Below are 22,385 nucleotides of genomic sequence, written 5' to 3' on the forward strand. Positions count from 1 at the left end.
GCCAATTAGCTGAAGTGAAGGAAGGGCAAAGAGCAATATGATTGGTTAGCTGCAGTGGTACACTGTTCAGGCACTGGAGGTAGAGGGAAAATTAAATGTATGGGTGAAAAAGAGAGAGCAGTGTGAATCTGCATTGGGAGACTTTGCAGCACTGAGTAGTAGTAGACTTTGCTACTCATTTCCCCAAGTGATGAGGAAAGAAAATCCATCCCAATCCAGAGACTGAGAATGAGGCTGTCAGAATGTGCCTGCCTGGTGACTTGGTGACTGACGAGGCCATGCTTGGACAGCATGAAGGGGGATAAGGATGGAAGGCCTGAAAGGCCTCAAGCCAATTCTGGCGACAGCTTTGCCACTTGATTGGGTAGGTAGGTGAGGCCCCCCGCAGCCTGGGGAAGGCTGTCAAATGGCATCGGCAGCGGTGCGTGGAGCCAAAGTGGCTTCTGCGTGGAAATCAGTGAAGACCATTGGCCTGTGTGAACCATTTTTATAGTGGCTAATGTTTAAGGAAGGGTTTTAAAATAACGTTTCGCTTACTGTGATATTAAGTGAAGTCAGACACATGCCTTGGGTTTGGAGCTGAAAGTCTTTATAGTTAGAAGGAAGATGGTAAAGGGATAAATGAAGCATAAAATATTGTGAAATATTGGAAGCCTCGTCTGTGTATGCACAGAATATTTGTTCCCTCTTCAGCGGCCAGGCATGATACAGAACACTTACCGATTGTCTGACCTTGTTCCCATGTCCACCTAGATTGCTGTTGCAAGCTGGCAACATGCCCTTATTTGTCTTCAAACACCTTGTATAAATAGATGGTGGAATGATATGTAGCTGCTTTTTGTTAAGCCAACACGGCTCTTAATGTACAGTCGCAACATAAATAAGTGTATGCCCATCCTTTCACGTCCCTGTTCCCCCTAGCACCACTTTTTAAAACTCCAGTGAAAATGTGTTGCAAAGCTACTTTGGTCAACTTATGCAGTTGAGTTTGTGAGCGCACCACACAGCTCCCTCAGGCAAGAAAAGAGAGCCTTATTTCTGAGGGGGAAATAATAAAGGCCCATTTCAGGTTACAGTTGAAATTGGGGCTTCAGGTGGAATACTGTGTGTCTCCCTTCTCTACCTGGTTTTACCATTGCATGGTGACTGTAATCAATCCAGGCTAAAATGAGGGCCAAAGTAGACATTACTTTAAAGATATGTCTTACAGTTGTGCCTTTTTAATTTTTACTCTAGAGTAGGCTCAGGGGCCCAATCCAGTTTGGGACCCTACCATGGGCAGAGTGGGGCTCTAACCCTTTTCCCCACGCCTGCAATATCTATTGCAAAATAGTGATCCATTAAGCAAATAGGCCACTATTTTGCAATACAAATGGAAGATGTGGGGGTTAACTGTTTTGAGTTAACAATTTAAAGTGGAGATTTGTCCATTAGAAGAAAGGAACATAAGAGTCCCTTTGGGTCTTAACAATAGCTGATAGCTGCTTCATCTTTTTGAACCCAATGATCCTGGATTCCTGCATAAAGATCTTCTGCAATTGTATACAGCTGCAAAGTTATGTATAGCTTGTAAGTGAAAGTCTCCAAAGCAACTAACTAAAGAGCAGTGGATTAATAAAATTTGGGAGACTATGCATATGTATAAACTTAGCAAGTGCAGCGAGGAAGGAATCCTGAAGAAAGATGTTATGACACCATGGTTTCCATTCATTTCCTATGCTGAGGCACTTCAAACTTTTGATAAATTTCCAACAAAATACAGTTGCCTATATTTTCTCTTATTACTATGCACAAACACACAAAATGGCATATACCTGTACGCGCTTCTTTCATATGTTGTAGAACTTGTATTTTTACTATCGTTAGAAATTGAGCTCCTACTTAGATTTATAATTAGTACATTCCTTTGTTTCTTGGGTGATTATGATTTATTATGCACATTCTTCTTTTTGTTGCCTTTATTTTGTCACCCTTGTTTCAAAATAGAATAACATTTCATGATTAAAAAAAAAAGTTGCACTATGTCTGCACTGTCCACCTTTCCTTCTGTCGCGTACTCGGCCTGGAATGGTGGCGTTCAGCTTGGTTGTAGCAACCACCTGCTTTCTTGGATTTTAGGCCACTGGACTGTGGCACACATCATGTAATATGTAGAAATATGTAGGTTAGGCAAATATTTTCAGGACCAAAATTGGTTGGAGTATATAAACCTGTGGAAACCACACTGTAAGCCCTTGTGATGCCTCACTGGCCTTATTGTTGAAAACTAAAAATACATTCACAAGCTTTGTAGCTTGTCTGCCTTCTAGAAGAATTGTTAGATTAGCTCTGTTGACGTTAACCTGGTTTTTGTCAGTAGAAGTTGCTGATATGAATGCCCATGTTCTGTTCTTATTTTATTTATTTGTTACACTTACAGATGACCCAGTAACCAGAGTTCCCTGAGCGGTGGACAGATAAATTAAAAATTACAAGTTTATAGCTAACTCCAAGCCACAGTAATTTGGGAGAGGCTTTCCTATATAGTTTCCATGTGCAGCCCAGAAAGAGAAGGATGGGGATGAGTTATTCATTTTGTCTACAGTAGCTACATTTTGCAAACATATCTGAGGTATTTGTTACATTATTAAGTTAGAGCATTCCACTCTGACCTGAAAGCTTTTTCTTTTTAATCCCAGACAATTGGTGGCAGACTGGGGTTACTTAGTGGTGAGGTAAATGCACTCTGCCTATGCTCTGAGGTTCCCTGTCTTTTCCTGGATTGGTTCATACCTTCCAGGATGTAGCCCAGGCATTGCAAATGAGTTCCATGGACTTGGGTCTACATGAACTGCTAATTATTGCAGGGAAAGCCCCTTGGCTGACAATCCAGGCAAGACATGGGCCTGCTCATAAAGGGTTGACCTCATAGGTTCGCAGGGTGTGTGCTAAAACTGAAATAAAACCCTGTTTTGCCTTTGTTCTTCTGTTGCTTTGTGGAAGGAGTAGTGTAGCCAATTGTGTGTCCTCCGTATACTTTATCCATTGGTGAACTGTGTGTGTGTATGTGTGGGGGGATTAAACAAAATGCTAAGAGTACATATTCAAAGTCCTTAAACTGATTGATGCCAAGTTAAGATGGACTCTTCCTTGAGAACACAAGTGCCTTGTGCTCTTGCTGGGTTAAGTTATGGTACTCCTGATCCAGCATTCTGTTGCAAGTATCCTGTATCAACCAGCAGATACTAAGTGGTTACTGGTGGGCTTTCTGCCCACCCCTAAAGTACAAGTATGCATTGCTTGAAATGAGTGGGGGGAAATTTATTTGAGCGTGTGTGTGTGTGTGCGCAGGAGAAAGAGAGAATATACATATAATGCACACATATTATGTTAGGCTGCAGTAGGTAGGTTCATAGGTCCAATATTACTATGTATGCATGACAATCAACTAGGCTCAGTTTCCCATCAAGTGAGGTGAATTCTGTTAAGTGTGTCTTTACGGATGGGAAGCTGAGGCCATTGGTTACCAGGGATTAGTTGTGAGGGCTGTCAAGCCAGTTTTGCTCCACTCAAACCAACAGGAGTAAACTGGCTTAGTTGCAGGTACCTGCTCAAGTGGCTTGTGGACTGGTCACGTGAGACTTCTTGTCTCAGAAGAAAATATGTCTTAGGAACATAGGAATGTTCCTATACTGAGTCAGACCCTGGGTCCATCTAGCCCAGTACTGTCGACACTGACTGGCAGCAACTCTTCAGGCTTTCAGGCAGGAGTTTTCCAGCCCTACCTGGAGGTGCCAGGGATTGAACCTGGGACCTTTTGCATACGAAGCAGGTGCTCTACCACTGAGCCGCAGCCCTTCTTCTGCTTCTTGAAACTGGTGGCATCTGCCCCCGTGGCAAAATAGAACACCCATATCTTTATTCACTTCCTAGCTGGATTTCTGCCCATAAACTCAAGCAAAGTCCATGAAGTTGTATTGAATTATTTTATTTGAAAAATAACTTTTTAAAATGCAGTGTGATCAAATGATTTGAGGAACGCATTATATAATGTAGCCATTTCCAATTTTGACTTTTGTGAGCTTTCTTCAGCTCATGATGCCATCAGTATTTTTCTTACTGCTTTACAGATGTACCCATTACATCTGAAGAGGCAAAGACTGTTCGTTAGTTCTCAGCAATATTTTTCTGCTTTTCCCCTCGGTGCTTGTTCTAGGACAGCGTAGATCAGACATCGGCACATACTCGGCGGGATCTGGTGGAACCTGGATTCCAAGAACAATCAAGTCGCATCTCGTTAAGTCACCAAGGAGGTAAGGGAACATACTGTACAGGAAGATGGATTGGTCTATAACAGGGGTCCGCAGATTCTGGCCTTCCACGTATTTTGGTCTCCAACTCTCGTCATCCCTCACCAGTGGCTAAGGCTGATGGGGATTGTAGGCCCAGACATCTGGAGGCCACAAGTTGCCCATCCCTGCTGTATAAGAAAAATATCCAAATACAACAATGGTGAGAGCCAGTGCAGTGTAGTGGTTTGCGTCTTGGACTGGGACTTGGGAGACCTGGGTTCTAGTCCCCACTCACTCAGCCGTGGAGCTCACTGGGTGACTTCGGGCCAGTCACAGACTCTCAGCCCAACCTCCCTCACAGGGTTGTTGTTGTGAGGATAAAATGGAGAGGAGGATTACGTACACCGCTTTGGGTTACTCGGAGGGGAAAAGGTGGGATATAAATGAAATAAATAATACCTTTTTCGCAAAAACTAAAAAGTAACGAAAGCAAACTCTTGAGCTCACCAAACTCTTCTTCATGTTGGAATCTAAGGGGAAAAGTGGTGGAAGGGAAGAGAGAGAGATACGTTGTTAGGCATTTGAAAAGCCCCAGAATGCCATTTAGAATGCAATAAATGTCAGGGAATTAAATGGAACAGAGGAGGAATTATGCAGACTTAGGAGCATAGGAAGCTGCAATACACGGAGTCAGACCATCGGTCCATCTAGCCCAGGATTGTCGACACTGAATAGCGGCAGCTCTCTGGGGTTTCGGGCAAGAATTTTTCCAGCCCTACTTGGAGATGCTGGGGATTGAACCTAGGACCTTCTGTCGGCAAAGCATGTGCTCTACCACTGAGCCACCCTTCGCCTTAGTTCAGACTTTGTTCAGATTATGCCTGGTGCAAAAAAGGACCGCTGCAATGTGTCTTATCGTAGAATCATAGGGTTGGAAGGGGCCTGCAAGACCATCGAGTCCAACCCCCTGCTCAATGCAGGAAGCCTGATTCCCAGGCGGTCACCCATCCAAGTACTAGCCAGGACTGACCCTGCTTGGCTTCCAAGATCAGACGAGATCAGGCACATCCAGCCCTTCCTTCTGAAAGTATCAGCCAACAGATATTTGGGACCATCTCCATCATTAGAATCATCCCCTTTCCTAATTTGGTAAAAAGTAAAGGTGTCCCCACCCAGTTGTGTCCGACTCTAGGGTGCGGTGCTCATCCCTGTTTCTAAGCTGAAGAGCCAGCGCTGTCCGAAGACGCTTCCGTGGTCATGTGGCCGGCATGACTGAACACCGAGGTGCACGGAACGCTGCTACCTTTCCCGCCGAGGCGGTACCTATTTATCTACTTGCAATTTCTTGCTTTCGAACTGCTAGGTTGGCAGAAGCTGGGACTGAAGACGGGAGCTCACTCCGTCACGCAGCACTCGGGTCTCGTACTGCTGACCTGCCGACCTTCCAGTCTGCAGTTCAGCGTCTTAACCACTAAGCCACCGCGGCCCCTCTAATTTGGTACTCCAAAGCAAATGGTTGTGTAGTAACTTCTGCTACTCTTCCAGAATCTGATTAGAAAACTGGTGCTTCAGTATTTGGCACCACCTTGAACCTGGTTGGCAGGATGGTGATCTCAATCATCATTCCCCTTCTTTGGCTATAACATGAAAAATACAGAATATACATTACATTCAGTAGTACAGGTTAGCATCAAAACGAAAAAAGAAAGAAAAACAAGACTTACTCTCACTATCAGCCCTACACTCTGCTATATTCCTGTCTAGATTGAAGCCCTTAAACCACAACTTTTGCTACTGATGCATTACCTGGCAGAAATAATGTATTTAAGAAAGCTGTTCTAAACTGCTCCCATGATTGAAAGTTCCCCAAAGCTATCCCAGACTTCGGCATATACTAGTTGAAAAGTAACTTATGCTTCAGAAACTCGTAAGACAGCATGCACTAAATTACTTTCTCTGTTCTTAGAGAAATGAAGAATAGTGTAAACTACTGGGCCCAATTCAAGGTGTTGGTACATGTGTTGTTGCTGTTGTTGTTCAGTCGTTAAGTCGTGTCCGACTGTTCGTGACCCCATGGACCATAGCACGCCAGGCCTTCCTGTCCTCCGCTCTCTCCCGGAGTGTGCTCAAATTCATATTCATTGCATCGGTGATGCTATCTAGCCATCTCATCCTCTGCCGTCTCCTTCTCCTTTTGTCTTCAATCTTTCCCAGCATCAGGGTCTTTTCCAGGGAGTTTTCTCTTGGCATTAGGTGGCCAAAATATTTGAGCTTCAGCTTCAGTATCTGTCCTTCCAATGAGCAGTCAGGGTTGATTTCCTTTAGGATGGACTGATTTGACCTACAAAGCCCTAAAAACATACAACCTAAGTATTTAAAAGATCTCCTCCCCTCAGTCCCAACTGACTTGTGGTTTAACATCAGCTGGGGAGGCCTTGCTTGTGATCCAACCAGTGGGTGCGGTGACTCAAGATGGGGCCTTCTCTGTAGTGGCATCCCAATTCTGGAATTCCTTGGAATTATGGAAAGTTTGATTCACTCCCTATGTTGCTGAGTTTTTAGTGGCATTTAACGTGTCTATTTACCTGAGTTTTGGGGATGTAACCTGGTCCTGGAGCCTTACAGTTTCAGACTGTGTGTGCTGTATAATGTTTGTTCTTTAGAGGTTTTAATTATTTAATTATTAGTGTGTGTGTTTTCGTGTGTTGTCATAGCACTCTGGGCTCCCTTGGGAAAAAGGGCGAAACATAAATAAAATAAATACCTTAAATAGTACCTTAAGCTTTGAACGTTGAATTTGTACATCCCAGGTCATGTTAGCTAAAGAAAGTAGCTTGAGCAATCTAATAGTCGTCCAGCTTCCAATAAAGTAGGATGGGCAGTGACCAGACCTCATAACTTTAGCTTGAGCGTTATTGATAGCTATTTGTTTGTTTGTTTTGGCATTAATCCTACATCTGCATTAGACATCTGAGGGCTATGACTACTTTGAGCTACTAAGGTAATGTAATCAGCCTAGAATAACACTGGAAGTTTTTGATGACCAATTTTAACAGGGAAAAAGCTATCACCTCTCAGTTTGAGCACCATATCTTTTATATATAATTTAGAAACAAAGGAATTAGAATACACCCTATTTAACTCCTCTGGTAGTTGGAATGGACTACTGATAAATTGGTTGTTTAAGTTCATACTTCCTTGGTCACTTGTGTTGTGGTATGAAGCAAACAGGTGTTGACCGATATTGTTCATAATCAAAATAGCTTCCTTGTAGGGTTGAAAACTTACTGAGCCACAATACAGTCAGGATTTGGTTAGAACACTCTCGACCACTGATAGTCTGTTACAAGTGGTTTTGGGAAAGAAGGCTTAATTTTGATACAGCTTCCAAATCAACCAGGGGATTTCTTATCAGCTTTCTGCCCTGCCCGCATTCTGCCCTGGTTAACACATTCTCTTTTTAATAAGGCCTCACAAGGAAAGAAGCTTGCTGGTGGCTGTAGCACCCCCTGATCTCCAAAGCAGGAACAGGTAGCTGTGCCTTAAGATTCTCCTTTTAGACTTGTCCTCATTCCTCACTTCAGGCAAAGAGAGCTGCTTTGCTCACATTTGTGGTGAGAGGTAGGTGTGTGTGTGTGTGTGTGTGTGTGTGTGTGTGTGTAGGCTGAGGGAATAAGAACTAGGACTTTTCTTCTAGCAAAGAGCAGCCGGGTGCCTTGCTGCCAGCGGGATGAGTGTATAATAGCTGTTCTCCTCTTGCCTGAAGAGCAGGATGAGGTGATGGGTGGATCTTGAGGCATGGTTGCCTACAGCTGCTCTGGGGATTGGTGTGACAGCAATTATAGGTGCTTTGGAGCTTCTTTTTCTTTTAGAATCAAATGTAAGAACCAGGGCAAGGAATTGTTGTCTACTGCAGGGCTGGGCAGGCGTCTGGCTTGTGGGATCTACTTTGTTTTTTTACTAGAAACAAGAGATCTACCAACTGCAGCCAGGTGCATAAGACATAGAATTAAAGAATTTGAGCCTAGGAATTTGCTTTGGGTAATGGAACTGAATGGAATTCACAGTCCTTCATCCACTCCTGGTTGCTCCAAACTTTATTCATTTATTCATTTCAGCAATATAATTTGCAGGGGTGGGCGGGTGGAAATTGTGTTGCTGCGGTTGGGAGTCAGAAATCCTTGCTGATCTACTTCAGATTACCCAGGGATCTACCAGTAGGTCCCAATCTACCTTCTGCCACTTCTGCCATCCCTGTTGTACAGAGCAACAATCCTGTATCAACCTCTACTGCTCTTCTTCAGAGGCCTGTTTATTTTTGTGTCTCACACATTGTATTTACCCTTGCAAACTAATAGGTAACTGTGGATCCCAGCAGCTGTTTGAAAAATTTGTAAAACATTTTAGCAAATCTGAACTGCTTCATGCTCCATGTATTCCTCAGTAATTACGGGGTCAGTTGTCCTGTGGTGTTTCACTGAACTTACTAAGCTATCAGGGTTCTGGTTTACTTTTACTGAAATGAATGGGAAAGTGAAGCTACCACACCCCTGAGCTAATTAGGTTCCATTCTATCCCAGCACCTTCTCAAAATAGGGTAGGGGAAAATAACTTAGCATTTTGCCTGTATCATATTCCAGGTTTTGTGGTTATACCTCTTCAAGAGCATGGGAGTAGATAACTTCTGTTTTTGTAATCCCCCCCCCCCAGTAGATTCCGATGTTTACCGTGAAAAAACACACAACTAATTACAAAGAACTGTGGGGGTTTGTGGGATCTCAGGAGTAAATTTTACCTTACCAATTTGACTTTAGGAACACAGGAAGGTGCCTCATCCTGAATCAGTTCATTGACCCATGTTGCTCAGCATTTCTACATTGCCTGGCAGTGGCTCTCCAAGGTTTCAGACAGTGTTCTTTCCCACCCCTACCTGGAGATGCCAGGGATTGAAGCTGGAGTCTTCCGCGTGCAAAGTATGGATGGTCAGCAGGGTGAAAAGATGACAAAGAACCAAAGGGACCAGAGTCTCTTTTTATCATTATTTGTCTGGGAAGGGAGAGGGGTGACTGCCTTACCTGTTTCACCAGTTACGAAAGCTGCACCTTGACAGAAAGACCCACTTGTGATTTTAGGGGCTAGGAAGTGCTAATTGAAAAGGAAGGACCTAATTAAGCTCGAAATGGCTCTGGCTCCCTGTTCTGCGGAGCAGGAAAGATGTGCAGTAGACCCTGCAGAGCCATCTCTGCTATCTTGTTGATTTCTTAGAGACGGACTGTGGGATGGCAAGTCTGCGTTACAACTGTGCTTTTGGAATGGAATACCTGTAATATCTATTGTTAGGTTAAACTGGAGGCATTTTGAATCTAACTTTTAACTTTATTTCCAGCTAGAACTTTAAAGGGGTCCATTGGACCTCAACAGCAGATTGATGCTATCAAAAGGAAATGGTGGGCAAGAGTTAAAAGCACCTTACTCTTCAAGCCATTTCTGTGCATCTATAAATGTAAATGCACAACAGAGAGTGCAATTCGGCTATTTTAAAACTGATTGTACATTCTAGTTAATGTCAGTCTTGCAAATACTTTCTCAGTTGTCACTTGCAGACAATGGCCTAACTATCTGGATGATTGCCATGTGCTATTCTTTCCCCCTTCCTGTGCACCAATAGGAGAAACCTATTAAGGGCCTTGTGTGGGTGAGGAGGGGAGAAGCCCTGATGGAAAATTACATTGCACTGCATAACAGCCTTGCAAAATCCCAAACAATGGAAGCAATATGCCCAAGTTCCTTTCCGGCATGACTGTACCAGACAGGAAGGCATGGTCTGCCAAGAAAAACAGACTCCCAGCACATATGCTTCTAGTAAGTGATTACAGTTCTCTTAACTTTAGATACCTTGCTAATCTGTAAGTGCAGAACCATGTATACAGATACTACTAATGGAGCAGGTAGTCAACCTCACACCTGTAAAGTCCAAAGCATACCACTGTTGCACAACTCCAGAAATCCTCCCATATAGTACTTTCCTATAATAATGCTGCAATTAGAGAGTACAAGTGAGACCTGCAGAAAACACTGCAGTGTGAAGTTGATCTGTGTTCCAGTCGGCTATGCCCTCTTCCAAGATACTTGATTGCACCCCTCCCACATTCCCCCCCCCCCCGCAACAATCAGTTGGCATTCTGTGTAGTGCTGTGCTGAAAATTTCTCCCACTTTTTTTTTTTTTTTTACCATTCTCATTCGATTTGTTAAAAGAGAAATTGCTTTCAAAAAGAAATTCAATGATGAAGAAATTTCGGAGAAATTCTCAGGGGCAGAGTTTGGGTTTCTTGGGCTTACCTTACTTAGGAGGTGGCTGAGGAGTGAGCACAAGTGTCCTGTTTTTCATTGTACAGTCATCTCTCTGGGAGCCTGTAGCCTCCTCAGCTTCCTGCACTTCAATTAAAGCCCAGTTTAAGGCACCATGAGGTAATTCCTCCCATGGGGCTTTTTCAGATCAGGACGTACAGGTAGCCTGGGAGGCTAGCTGTGATTAGATGAGCTCAAAAACACGACAAAAATAAATGATAACATATCCTGAATGAGGCAGAACAATGGAAGCATCTTCCATGGGGGGAGGAATCTTTCAGGAAATTGGAGGTCAGATTTTGGCAGAGCATTAACTCCACCTCATCCCTGGAGCTAGACGCCATACTGCCCCCACCTGCATTGCAGTGGATGCATACTGGGGCCAGCCTGCCAAGACAGTTGATGCTGTTGCAGCAAGAAGACCCCCCAAAACCCTTACCAAAAAAGAAAGAAGCTGTGCTACAAGACCTGCCAATGAGGAGCCCTACTTCGGATAAATGGTTGAGAATTTCCCCTCCCCCTGGAGAAATTTGGTGAAATTATCTCCCAAATTTTTCTGCCCACAAGTAAGGTGGAGAATTTCAAGGGGTCATTTGTGCACAGCTCTAATTCTGTGCCTACTGAGCCTGCTCAGTTCTCATTGGGCTGCTTTGGGTGTCTCCCCACCCCTTTAGGGTTTTTCATACTTCTGCAAACCTTGGGATTCCCTCAGACCTTGTGCCACCTCCCTCTTGTGCATGGATGGTGCTGCTTTGGTTGCATACAGTTCAACACTCAGAGAATGAGTATATAAAATGGCAAGGGCATAAAACTAGCCCTCTTCCAGATACAGGGTGGCACAAAGAACCAAGAATCCTAATGTGGCACTACAAGCCACTGTTCTAGCATGTGTTTTTAAATAGAGACAGGAATTTCTTGTGCAGTGTGTTCTGACTTGTGCTCTGACCACTGCCAGACCTCTGACTAGCACTCACTGAACCCTGATATAATGCAGCTCAGGATGCCTGGTCACTAACGTCTGTGATGTCCAGCTCTGACCCAGTGCTCCACTGTTTTGAATCTGCAGTTGAATCATTGCATACTTAACCTACTTAGTAACATCCTCTGCAGTTTCTGTGAGGCAAGAGAATTCTTTTGTATATTCAGCGCTTCTCCCCCCACTCCAACCATCCTGGCTCAGCTAAGAATTGGACATGGGGCTTTCACATATCAGTACCTGCTGAAGGGCAAAAGTTCCACCAGTGTGTGAGCCTTGCAGGGTTCCATTAACAATTAGCGTGTATTTGGAGTGCCCTTTTTTAGATGCTCACTGACCTGATCTGCATGCATCATATGGCCCTTGAATGAAGGCATTGGTCTGTGTGCCATCTTCAGACATTTTAAAAACAACAACAGTTGATGGGTTTCCTGTTTTTGTTTAAGATATTGAGAATCGATGAAATCTGGAGTTGTGCTTCAGCAGAAAGGAAAATGAAACAACTGGTTAAAACATACTTCCGTATTTGACACAATATGGCCTAACTGCTCCTCTGCCATAAAACCTCAAATGGACCTCTCTCCCTCTACCTGCTTGGGTGGGGGAGAGAATGGGTTAACAACGGTATGGGAGGAGTAGAGAGCAGCCCATTGGCCAAGGATCACCGAACCCTGACTCATCTTTCAAAAAGCAAGAGGCAAACTTTAAAATTAACTCATTGCACATAGTAGCTTTCTGGTTGCTACAGACACTGGAAGAGTTCACCAATGCAGAGTAACTAATTTGCTGGCTGGAGAATGCTAGGAGTTGTAGGACTTCTTTTTCTGTCTATATATGTATAGGATTGCACCCTTGGTTATTCATTACCAGCTCTTGGCTGTTGAGAATGTAAGCACAAAGTGGAGCCCTAGCTGACCAAGCATTTCAGGCCCAGTGAAAAGTTAAGCACCCATGTGAGGAGAAAGTAAGTGAAACCCATTTAATTCATTTATGTCACATTTAATTTATTCAAGGAGGGGAATCCTTTAGAAACTTACCGTTCAGGAGCTAAATACCAGGGGGGAGACACCCGTAGAAGCTGATAGTACTTTCAGTCCTGGTGCAGCAGAGAAAGCTGAGTGGCTGTTGAAAACCTCAACCAGATACTTAATTCAGAATGGCTAAAAAATGAATACATTGCACTGTGTTGAGAAGGGCCACAGTGCACACCTTGCTAGCAGAAAATACTCCATACAAAGCGTAGGCTTAATGTTCAGTTAAGCTTCACTCTAAGCTTTAAGGCTGAGTTTTAGTTCTTTAAGTGCAGTTCATAAACTACAGTTTAGTATAGGCCACTATCCAATTTAAGAGTTCAGCTTTTAGTTCAGTTTTTAAGAACAGTATGAAAAACCACTGTGCGTGTCTAGAAAGTGCAGATTGAGACAGGCTCATCGTGAGTCAGAGCCCATCTGGGAATGCAAGGGTCTAACTACATCCTCCTTAATCCCCTTACCCATTGTCCACTCCCCAGATAAAAATCTCCCTTCCCAGCAGGCTCAGTTGACCTAGATTTCCACTACGGGGGTCTAGTGCAGCCCAGCAGAGCCATAAACTCTTGAATTTTAAACAAGGCCTTTTAATCTAATTGGCTGCAGCAGCAGTTGAGGGAAGCTAGCTAGGAATAAAGTAGGACAGGCTTGTGAGGGAGCCCAGCTTTACAAGTGTTAGGAATCCAGATGATGACACAGCTCAGCTCCAGGGGCACAAAAGTTAAGCACATAGGTGGGTTAAGCACCCATGTATGTTTAGCGACAGGGCAAGGAGACCAGAGCAATAGCCTCCCCTTTCTGATAGTAAAGGCGCAATCCTATGCATGTCTAGGCAGAAAAAAGGCCTACAACTCCCAGCATGCCTCAGCCAGCATGGCTGGGGCATGCTGGGAGTTGTAGGCCTTTTTTCTGTCTAAACATGCATAGGATTGCCCCCTAAATAACTTAGCTTTTGGGGTGAACAAACCCCCAAATAAAAGCAGTTGTGAAAGGAGAAAGCCAGCTGGGATGTGGGGGCTATCCAGTGTATTCCCTGAGTGTCACTTGTATGACTACCTGCACGCTGGACAGAAGCTGTGGGTGTCTGCTTGACTCCTGGTTCTCAGGAAACAAGACTGACCAGGTGTGTTGGACAGCTCAATGAAGACGTCAACCTAGTGTGTGACTGCAGTGAAAAAAAGGTAAATTCCATGTTAGGAACGTTAGGAAAGGAATGGAAATGCTGGACTACATAGGTGTTTGGTCTGATCCAGCTCAGCTGGTCTTATGTTCTTAATAGGTGAAATTAAAAAAAAATAAGTACACTTTTCAGAGGAAGCAGTGCCACCTGCTGGTTTTAGGTCACCATGGCATACATCAAATTTAGGCAAAATGTGTGTGGGGGGATGGGAGGGGGGAATCCAAAATCCATATCTAGGCAATACCTACATTGGGATCAACCAGAATGCCACAAAACATTGTGCAAGCTTTTGAATTCTCCAGAACTCTTCATGAAGCTATGTAGTACAACAGACAGGGATGGGGGAAGAAGCAGAAAAATTAAAAAATCTGGCCAAGTCTGCAGTATAGACATGGTACCAAAATGGTGATTGACTGGTTGACTGAATGGCCCGGTTCGTATGTGATGACAACTCATGAGTTGTTTAAACTATGGATTGTTGGGGCTGTGTAGAAACATATGCCTCCTGCCCTCTCGCAACTTCTGCTTTGCATTTACTTTAATTGGCAACCCAGGAATGCCCTGTTTGATGTGACTTGTGAATCCGGAACTCTGGGTTGTTGAGGGACAAATAACCCAGAGCAAAGCAAAAGCAGTGAGAGTACCAGAGGCAACTCACATGTTCCAGTGCAGCCCCACCAATTCATGGGTTAAACAACCCATGCATTGGCATTACATGCGAACCAGGTCAATGGGTTACTGGGAAGTGTCAGAAGTATCATATAACTGCTAGCATTCTGGGACAAAGAAAGAATGGCTGACTCCCATTTGTGAAAACATGAAATCTGGCTCTGATTCAGATCCTCCTCTTGATTAAATTCTGTGACATGACAATTCTGTGATAATTATGTTATTAATAGTGGCCATTCACAAAACAGTTGATGGGTGATAAGAGACAACCTTGCATTGGTTAAAAAAACAAAAACCTCCTTCCTCAAGCTGCAGAGATAAAGTTAAAACCCTTGAGTTGAGCTGTTTTGTCTTATACTCTGTGTTTGAAGTTCCTTTGTTCAAGACAGGCCACCTTAAGGTTGGTGACGGTGTCTCCTGCTGGGTTGAAGTTTTCCCCATGGGTTTTTGAATATTGCAGTTCCTGATGTCAGATTTGTGGCCCTTTATTCATTTTGTAGAGACTGGCCTGTTGTCCTAGGCAGAATGCAGAGGGGCTACTGGTGGATGATGCTGGCACATGTTACATTGGAAGATGAGCAGGTGTATGAATCCCTGATAATGTGGATGACAATATTAGGTCCTGTAATAGTGTTGCCAGAGTAGATATTGGGGCAGTGTCCAAAGTTCGTATATGGAGGGTGTCCAGAGAAGTAACACTAATTTTATTTTAAGTTTTATATAGCTCCATGGACTCTCGGAGTAGCTAATATCCTGAAGAAAACATAATCACAATATCGATATCGATATACATAAATGAATAAACCTATTGTGTAGCTATAAATTAATAGCAGCAAAATAAAACATTAAACCTGTCGGTAGATTCTCGAAAATATATGCTAGCTCGTTAGTTGACAAAGTTTTTAATTTAGGTTTAGTTAAACTGCATGAGGGAAGCATCTTTAAAGGTGCTCCTTTTGGAAATGTTTGACTTCGCTGAATTCAAAAAGCAGTTTAGTGCTTCTTAAGGGATTTTCTTTTGTGGGGTGGGGTAAACCTAAGAAGGGAAAACAGGAATGCTGTAAATACATACCTTGCAGGAGGTCATCAGAGAGCCAGGGTGGACACTTAGCGGCTCGGCTTACTGTGACTTACCATGAAGAGCAAGCATTGCGGGTTTGTTCTTGGATTATGATTCTGGCTTGTTAGGAGAGCAGCAAGTGAGAGATCCCAGGTCAGACATAATACTAAACAAGCCACAGATGGAGGCTCCCTGGTTTGTTTAGCCATTGTTGCAAGCCAAGCAGGAAGCGATAGAGCAGAGTACTCTAGCATGCTTGCTCATTTGCAGTAAACCAGAGTTCTCTGCAATCGTGGCTTGCCATGACATGGACGTGCAGCCAGTGAGTATAGTCTGTGGCAATCCCAGTTGCCATGTTTTCGTGGAGACTACACATTTCAAATTTTAAGATTTAGATTTTTTTTTTTACTGTGCATGTTAACAAGATTTTGATGTGAGGCTGAAGTTAATATTGGACTTCCCTGGCCAGACTAAGGTGGCTAATCTTCTGCTGATTTGCAAGGATTAGTTGCCTGTTTTCACTTCATCAGGAAAAGTAGATCTTAGAAGAAAGTGGCTGCTAATGATGTAATGTGCATCCTGTACTTTAGTCCTGCCATCAGTAGCTACTTAATGTTGTTTCCTTTTCTGATTAATAAGAAAATAACATGATTGAGTAGGAGGACAGCCATCAAAAACAAACATCTTACCTAGAAGGTACATCTGGTAACACCCTGAAAAAACTGAGCTTTCGAGGTGTATTGTAGCTTCTGAGATTGAACAAAGATATTAGATTCTTAGATATGTGAAGGAATGCTAAGCCAGCCTACCCTACAGCTAATTGTCAACTTCCTCGACATCCTAAGGGTTGTCTTCCCAATGTTTTGGACTTCAACTCCCATCAGCTCCAGCCAGCATCGATAAGGGAGTTGTAGTTCAAAACATCTTGAGTGCATCATGTTGGGGAAGGTGGGCTTAGGGGGCTGTGGTCATGAGGAAGAGGTGATAGCTGGGCAGGTAAGTGCATGAACCAATCTTTAGGATTTCTAGGAAGTTGACAATTAGCTGTATGGTATAAAAAGGCTGCCTTAGCATTCTTTCAGTTCTGTGAAGCACCCCTCAGAAGGTACTTTGGGTCTGTGGGTGCTGGAGATGGGGGTGGGTTGTGCACCAGCTTCTCCACACACAGGATCGTCAGCTGGGGAAGTGAACTGCTGGGTAAGTGAATGGCTGAATTCGGAGACAACTCTAAACCATGGTTTAGCTTAGAGAATGAGCCTTGGGTTTGTTTGCTTCCACTCCCCTCTCCTCCTCTGAAGCAGCCATGGAAAAATAGGGAACTTCCACTTCTGTTTAGACTAACTTCAGTTTAGTGTAGACAGACCCTAAGCTGTGGTTAATCTTCACCATGGTTGGTTGAAACAAGCCAGCTTCATGAACTGTAGTGTGAAGTTGGCTTGTTTCCACTAACCAGAGTAAAGATTAACCACTGTTGGTTGGGCTCAGCCAACATGCCCAGCTCCAGTTAATATAAAACTGAAGTCAGTGCTTCCAAACGCCTCCTTGTGGCTGTGCGGGGGTGTACGCCCAAAGTTCACTAAAGCTTATTCTTGCATCTCTAAACCAGCCTTCCAGATGGTTTTGGCTACAACTCTCATCATCCCCCAGTCAGCAATGGCCATGCTGAGCTGCTGGATGATGGGAGATGTAGTCAATGCATCTGGAAGGCACCAGGTTGGGGGAAGGCTGTGCTAAACTATCATTTAGTGTTGCATAGGAACCAGCCCAATATGTGTTTCCCCCACCTGAGCAATCTTATCCCTCATGATCTGTCTCTCTTATACCCAAATAATGCCACCTTTCCTCATGTTCTGACCTTCATTGTGTCTGCCTCTTTGTATCCTTTCAGATGATGATGTGGACTTGGAAGCTTTAGTTAACGATATGAACTCCTCCTTTGAAAGTCTGTACTCCACCTACAATATGCATTCAGAAAGCACACCACTCCTTCAGAATGGCCAGCTTAATCGCAGCCAGCCACAAGCCTCAGGAACAAATTCACTGCATCCTGTGTCTCCAAGACAGAAAGTACAAAGGTCTCAGCCAGTACGCATCATGGCAGTCAGGTATGGAAGCAATAAAGCAACCACTTTCTTCTTTTGAATAACTCGGGGGCCAGACTATCTTGGCAAACCAGTGTGGCCCAATGGAAGGATTGCTATACTTGGGCCTGGATTCTAATCACAGCCAGGAACTCAGTGGGTTACACTTTCCCCCTGCCTCAGTTGCCCACTCTGTAAAATAGTGGAGATCTACCTCAGTGGTTCCATATCCCATCTCTGAATGGGCTGTAGAGATGCTACTAGCAGTCTTTTGGCCTTATTATTCAATGTATATACTATTTAAATTTTGTACTAAGGCTTCTAAGGCCAAGAACTGGTAGGGGCGTCTCTACAGCCCATTCAGATATGGGATACATCGGTACATAAATTTAACAGTATATAAATTGCATAATATTTAGCACATAATTTCCCAAGTTTGGTTGCTGAAGCACACTTCTGTGTGTAGAAAATATTGATTTTTAAATACATAAAGTGTAGATGGTTAAACATTGCTTGCCTTCAGAAGAGCCAACTCCCTGTTTCTGAATGAATCATTGTTCTGGATTGGCCTTCTGACATGAAGAGCCCTGCTGGAGTAGAGCAAGGGTCCATCTAGTCCTCAGTGACCAACCAAATGCTTCTGGGAAATCTTGGAGTGAGACATGAAGGAAGTAAGCCCAAAGGAGTGATTCATGCAGGCAGACAACAGGCAGCCTTCTGTGGGGATGGGTAGTTCTGCTGTCACTGCGCTGGGAATGACTGAATCTTTCAGGCTGGGTGGAATTACTTGCTCCCAAGTGGAGGCTGATCAGAGGAAGGCAAGGTTAGAGTAGTGATCAGCTTCCTCTATGGGCTGGTGCATTTGGGCTCACAGGACTCTCCATTTTTATTTCTTATGGCACACTATTGTACCTCAGCACGCAGTTTGGAAATGACTAAAGTTGCAATCCTAAAGACACTTGATAGGGAGTAAGTCCCACAGTGGGGCTTGCTTCTGAATAAATATGCTTAGCATGGCCCATCTCAAGAGTACAGAGCACTTAGAAATCAGAAAGAGCCCAGTGAGTTAAGCTAGAAGTAGACATGCCTCTGTGTTAAAAGTATATTAAACATCAGGGCAAAACAAAGCCAACAACACTACTCATTTGGGAAAGCAGTTAATCAAAGTGGTAACGAAGGCCATGTTGAAAAAGATCTACTTCTGCATTGGTTTTCTTTAGAAAAATAGATTCCATCATCCCCAGCCAACATAGCCAGTGGTTTGGTATGATTGTAGCTGTAGTCCCACACATCTGGAGGGCAACAGGTTGGGGAAGGATGGTCTAGATTACCAGGAAAAACCAAGATAATAAGCAGAATGTGAGGGGAGAAGCCCATTTTTTCTGGCTTTTTATAAATGTGCCACTGCTGATGTTCATAAAACCCAAGTATATTTATTTAATTTATTTATTTACAATATTTATATACTGCTCCTCATCAGAAGATTTTGGAGCAGTGAACAACATGACAAAAGAATAAAACAATGGTTAAAAGAGTTAAAACATTTTTAAAATAGCTTTATGCCAATCTAGAGTAGAGCATGTGCCTGTAGTCTCCCAGAATGTTACCAATTAAATGTGAAGCCACTTAAAAACCCATTAAAGAGATGTGTCTTGAACCATAGTCTATGAAGAGGAGAATACTGGTTCCAAATCGCTCTTGTCCAACAGTACTTTGCACAATGCATTCACTGAGTGGCCAGCTGACATGGCCCACCTGAACAGAACTAATGATACCTAATTTAACTGATCTGTAGTGAGTGATGCACAGTCTAGATGCCTTGAACTGTCAGATGTATTCACAGAAAGAACTAAGCTTGCATGTCACAGATCAGAATGCTGGGGTTTGTGTAAGGCAGAGGCAGGCAACGTGTGGGCCTCCAGATGTTTTGGACGAGAACTCCCATCATCCTTCACCAGTGGCTATGCTGGCTAGGGTTGATGGGAGTTGTAGGCCAAAACATCTGGAGGCCCACAAGTTGCCCACCCCTGGTGTAGGGTATTTCCATGCAATATGCTGACAGCCTTAAGTAGCCATGTTGTCCATCCTGAAGTCTGTGAACATTGTAAAGGATACATAGTAGTAGCCAGTCCCCAAGTATGCTTCAAGCTTCCCTCCCTTCTGTTGGTGGACCAGTGACTCAGCTACACAAGGGTTCACAGTTGAACTTGATAAGCCTGTTCCAGCTCTTGTTTTCCTTGAATGGAGGCCCATTGGCTAATTTTAGCCTAATCTATTATTTTGGCAAAGTTTCTCTTGCGGCCTGTGCAGATGTAATGGCTCAATCCAGCCTTCCCCAACCTGGCATCCTCCAGATGCATCCAAAACATGTGGAGGGCACTAGGTTGGGGAAAACTGGCTTCAAGTTTTAACCATGGCTAAACTTTAGAAAACAGGCCATAGGCTTCCCTCCTGTTTCACATGTGGATTCCCACCATCACCACTCTGGCAGCCTCAACCATAATTGGGGTTACTGCTGCACCAGCTCTAACCAAGGTTAATGCTAACCAGGTTCCCCTCTGAAAATCTCCATCTGTTCTGTAGACGCCTACAAGAAGAGGAGCAGCAGTTCAGAACGTCCTCTTTACCTGCCATACCAAATCCCTTTCCTGAGCTTTGCAGCCCCGCAAGCTCACCTGTGTTGGCACCTGGATCTCTACCTCAGAGTCAACCTGCTAATAAACAGGTGAGTTCTGTCTTTTCAGTTGCAATTCTGCAAATGATTGGTTTTTAGCATACAGATTTCCTGGTTTTTGGAGTATGGCAATTGACATTTTAATCACAATGGGGCGGGGGAGCAGCAGGGAAGGAGGAATGTAATATTTTGCTAAAAATAAAATCCCTCTCCTTTGAGCAGTGTAAAGACTTGTAAGCAAGACAGTCTTCAGACAGACTTCAAAGCTTTTTAAAAGCCTTGTAAGGGCAAAGCACATCAAGAATCCTTCTTTCAGTTAATGAGGATTGTTTTGTAGTGAATAGAGCAATAAAAGTTTGGTATCCTCTTTGAATGTTATTAATGTAGGCAATGACTCATTTGATTTGGAAGACTAAAAAAGTTGCTTGGAGTTAGCAACAATGAATTTATACTTCATATCTAGAATTCTTACCTGCCTCGTGTTGATTTAATGTCAGATTTTTGCAGTAGTCACATTAGTGTAAAAAAGCCCTTAATATATCCATGTAACTGAATTCGGGCACAGTCCTATTGGGATAGTCAGCTGCCTCTGAACTCGGAGGTGGCTGGCTATCCAGTGCAGGGCGGGCAGAGCATGGAGGGGATCCTCTCCTCTGCACTCTGGCCGCCCTGCATTTGTGGCTAGACAGCCAATTTTGGCTGTCTAGCTAGGGGTGTTGGAGTGGGAGTGAGGGAGACCGGACAGCGCATAGGAAGCATCATAACAATGCTTCCACAGTCTCCTCCCCTCCCTGCCACTGTGAAACCCCTCTTTTGCCTGCTCCGCACTGCGTTTACGAGTGCAGAGACGGGGAAGAACTGCGCTGCCTGCGAGGGGGCAGGGAGTGAGGTCTCTGGGAAGTGAGGTTGGAACCCTGGCTCCAAGCTCGGTTCCCAGAAACCAAAAAATCCTATGGCTGTCAAGACACTGTCCAGTGGCCATAGGATTGCTCTCTCCGAAGCAATAATTTTGTGTTATACCCTTGTTACCTTTGAAATTAGAGAAGAAAAGGGGAAGGGCCAGGAGGAGAATAGCTATGAATTTTTAGCTTGACTAAAGGGAAGGAGTGTTGCTAAAGAGTGGTGTTACTGAGAACCCCTTGTTTCATGCACTAAAAAGTACGTTGAAATCATTAACTATCTCGGTACCATGTCTGTTACAGTCTATGTTTCTTAATGTATGACTTCACTTTTCTTTGTCTGCAAAGTAATATTGTTGTGAACAAACAGAGGAAGTAATCTAAACTAGACCACCCAAATAAGTAAGGTTTCAGCATTAAAAGGGAGTCTTGGTTATGTTGGAGTTGTGTAAGAGCAGTTCGTTGGGGTGGTTCTTATAAAAAGTGACCTGTATGCACAAGAAATCTAGATCTTGAGGAATGTGTAAACTGCTGGAAAGCTTGGATCAGCAACTTGAGGGATCTTTTTGTAGCAGCAGACAAAGCTGTGAGCATGAACCTCCTAAAACAAAGGTTTTCTCTGTCCCAGAACTTCAAGGCTGGAAGGGAAGCCAGCTGAGGGCAGCCTGAAAAGCTGATAGACACTGTAAAAGGAGACTGCGGTAAGGTCAGGCAGGACAACAACTGGGGTGGTCAAATATTTGATGTGTTAGGGAATAGCAGAACTGACTGGTAATTGGGCAGGCATGGTTCCATGGAGAATCTTTAGTAGTGATGTAATGTTGGCACTCAGTGTGCTAGATGGGAGAGAGCAGGCAGCTTATTTTGAGGCAAGTGAAGTGGTGTGAGGTCCCTGATGTAATGGAGAGTTTCTGTGACAGGTTAGCATAAGAAATATACTGTTTCGTCAGGGCTTGGGACCTGCAAGGGAAGAGGTAAGCTGAGTTGAGCAGATTCAGGTTGAAATCAGTCAGGTTACAGCAAAACAGGCCAGTCAAGTTATAGTGCGTCAGATCCAGTCAAGTAGGTCAGGTCAGGTTGAGGTAATGTGCATTATGACAAGTTGGGTCAGGCTAGGTCAGTTCGCACTGGTGTAGTCATGGCAGGTTCCAGTGAGCAGCAATCAGATCTCTGGATAGCTCCCAGGGCACTCAGTTAG

General features: G+C 43.9%; 1 protein-coding gene across 1 annotated transcript in view; it reads left to right on the forward strand.

Annotated features, from left to right (window-relative positions):
• GRB10 (growth factor receptor bound protein 10) overlaps window positions 1–22,385 on the forward strand; it is a 147,090-nt gene that overhangs the window by 63,072 nt on the left and 61,633 nt on the right. Inside the window, exons 3-5 of the mRNA XM_084857685.1 lie at window positions 4,196–4,292; window positions 17,422–17,638; window positions 20,198–20,339. Coding sequence (XP_084713811.1) covers window positions 4,196–4,292; window positions 17,422–17,638; window positions 20,198–20,339 — 456 coding nt within the window. The remainder of the gene's footprint in view (window positions 1–4,195; window positions 4,293–17,421; window positions 17,639–20,197; window positions 20,340–22,385) is intronic.

This window comes from Heloderma suspectum, chromosome 5 (genome assembly GCF_057233095.1).
Source record: "Heloderma suspectum isolate Gila_16-S chromosome 5, 16-S_ref, whole genome shotgun sequence".
Taxonomy (NCBI): Eukaryota; Metazoa; Chordata; class Lepidosauria; order Squamata; family Helodermatidae; genus Heloderma; species Heloderma suspectum.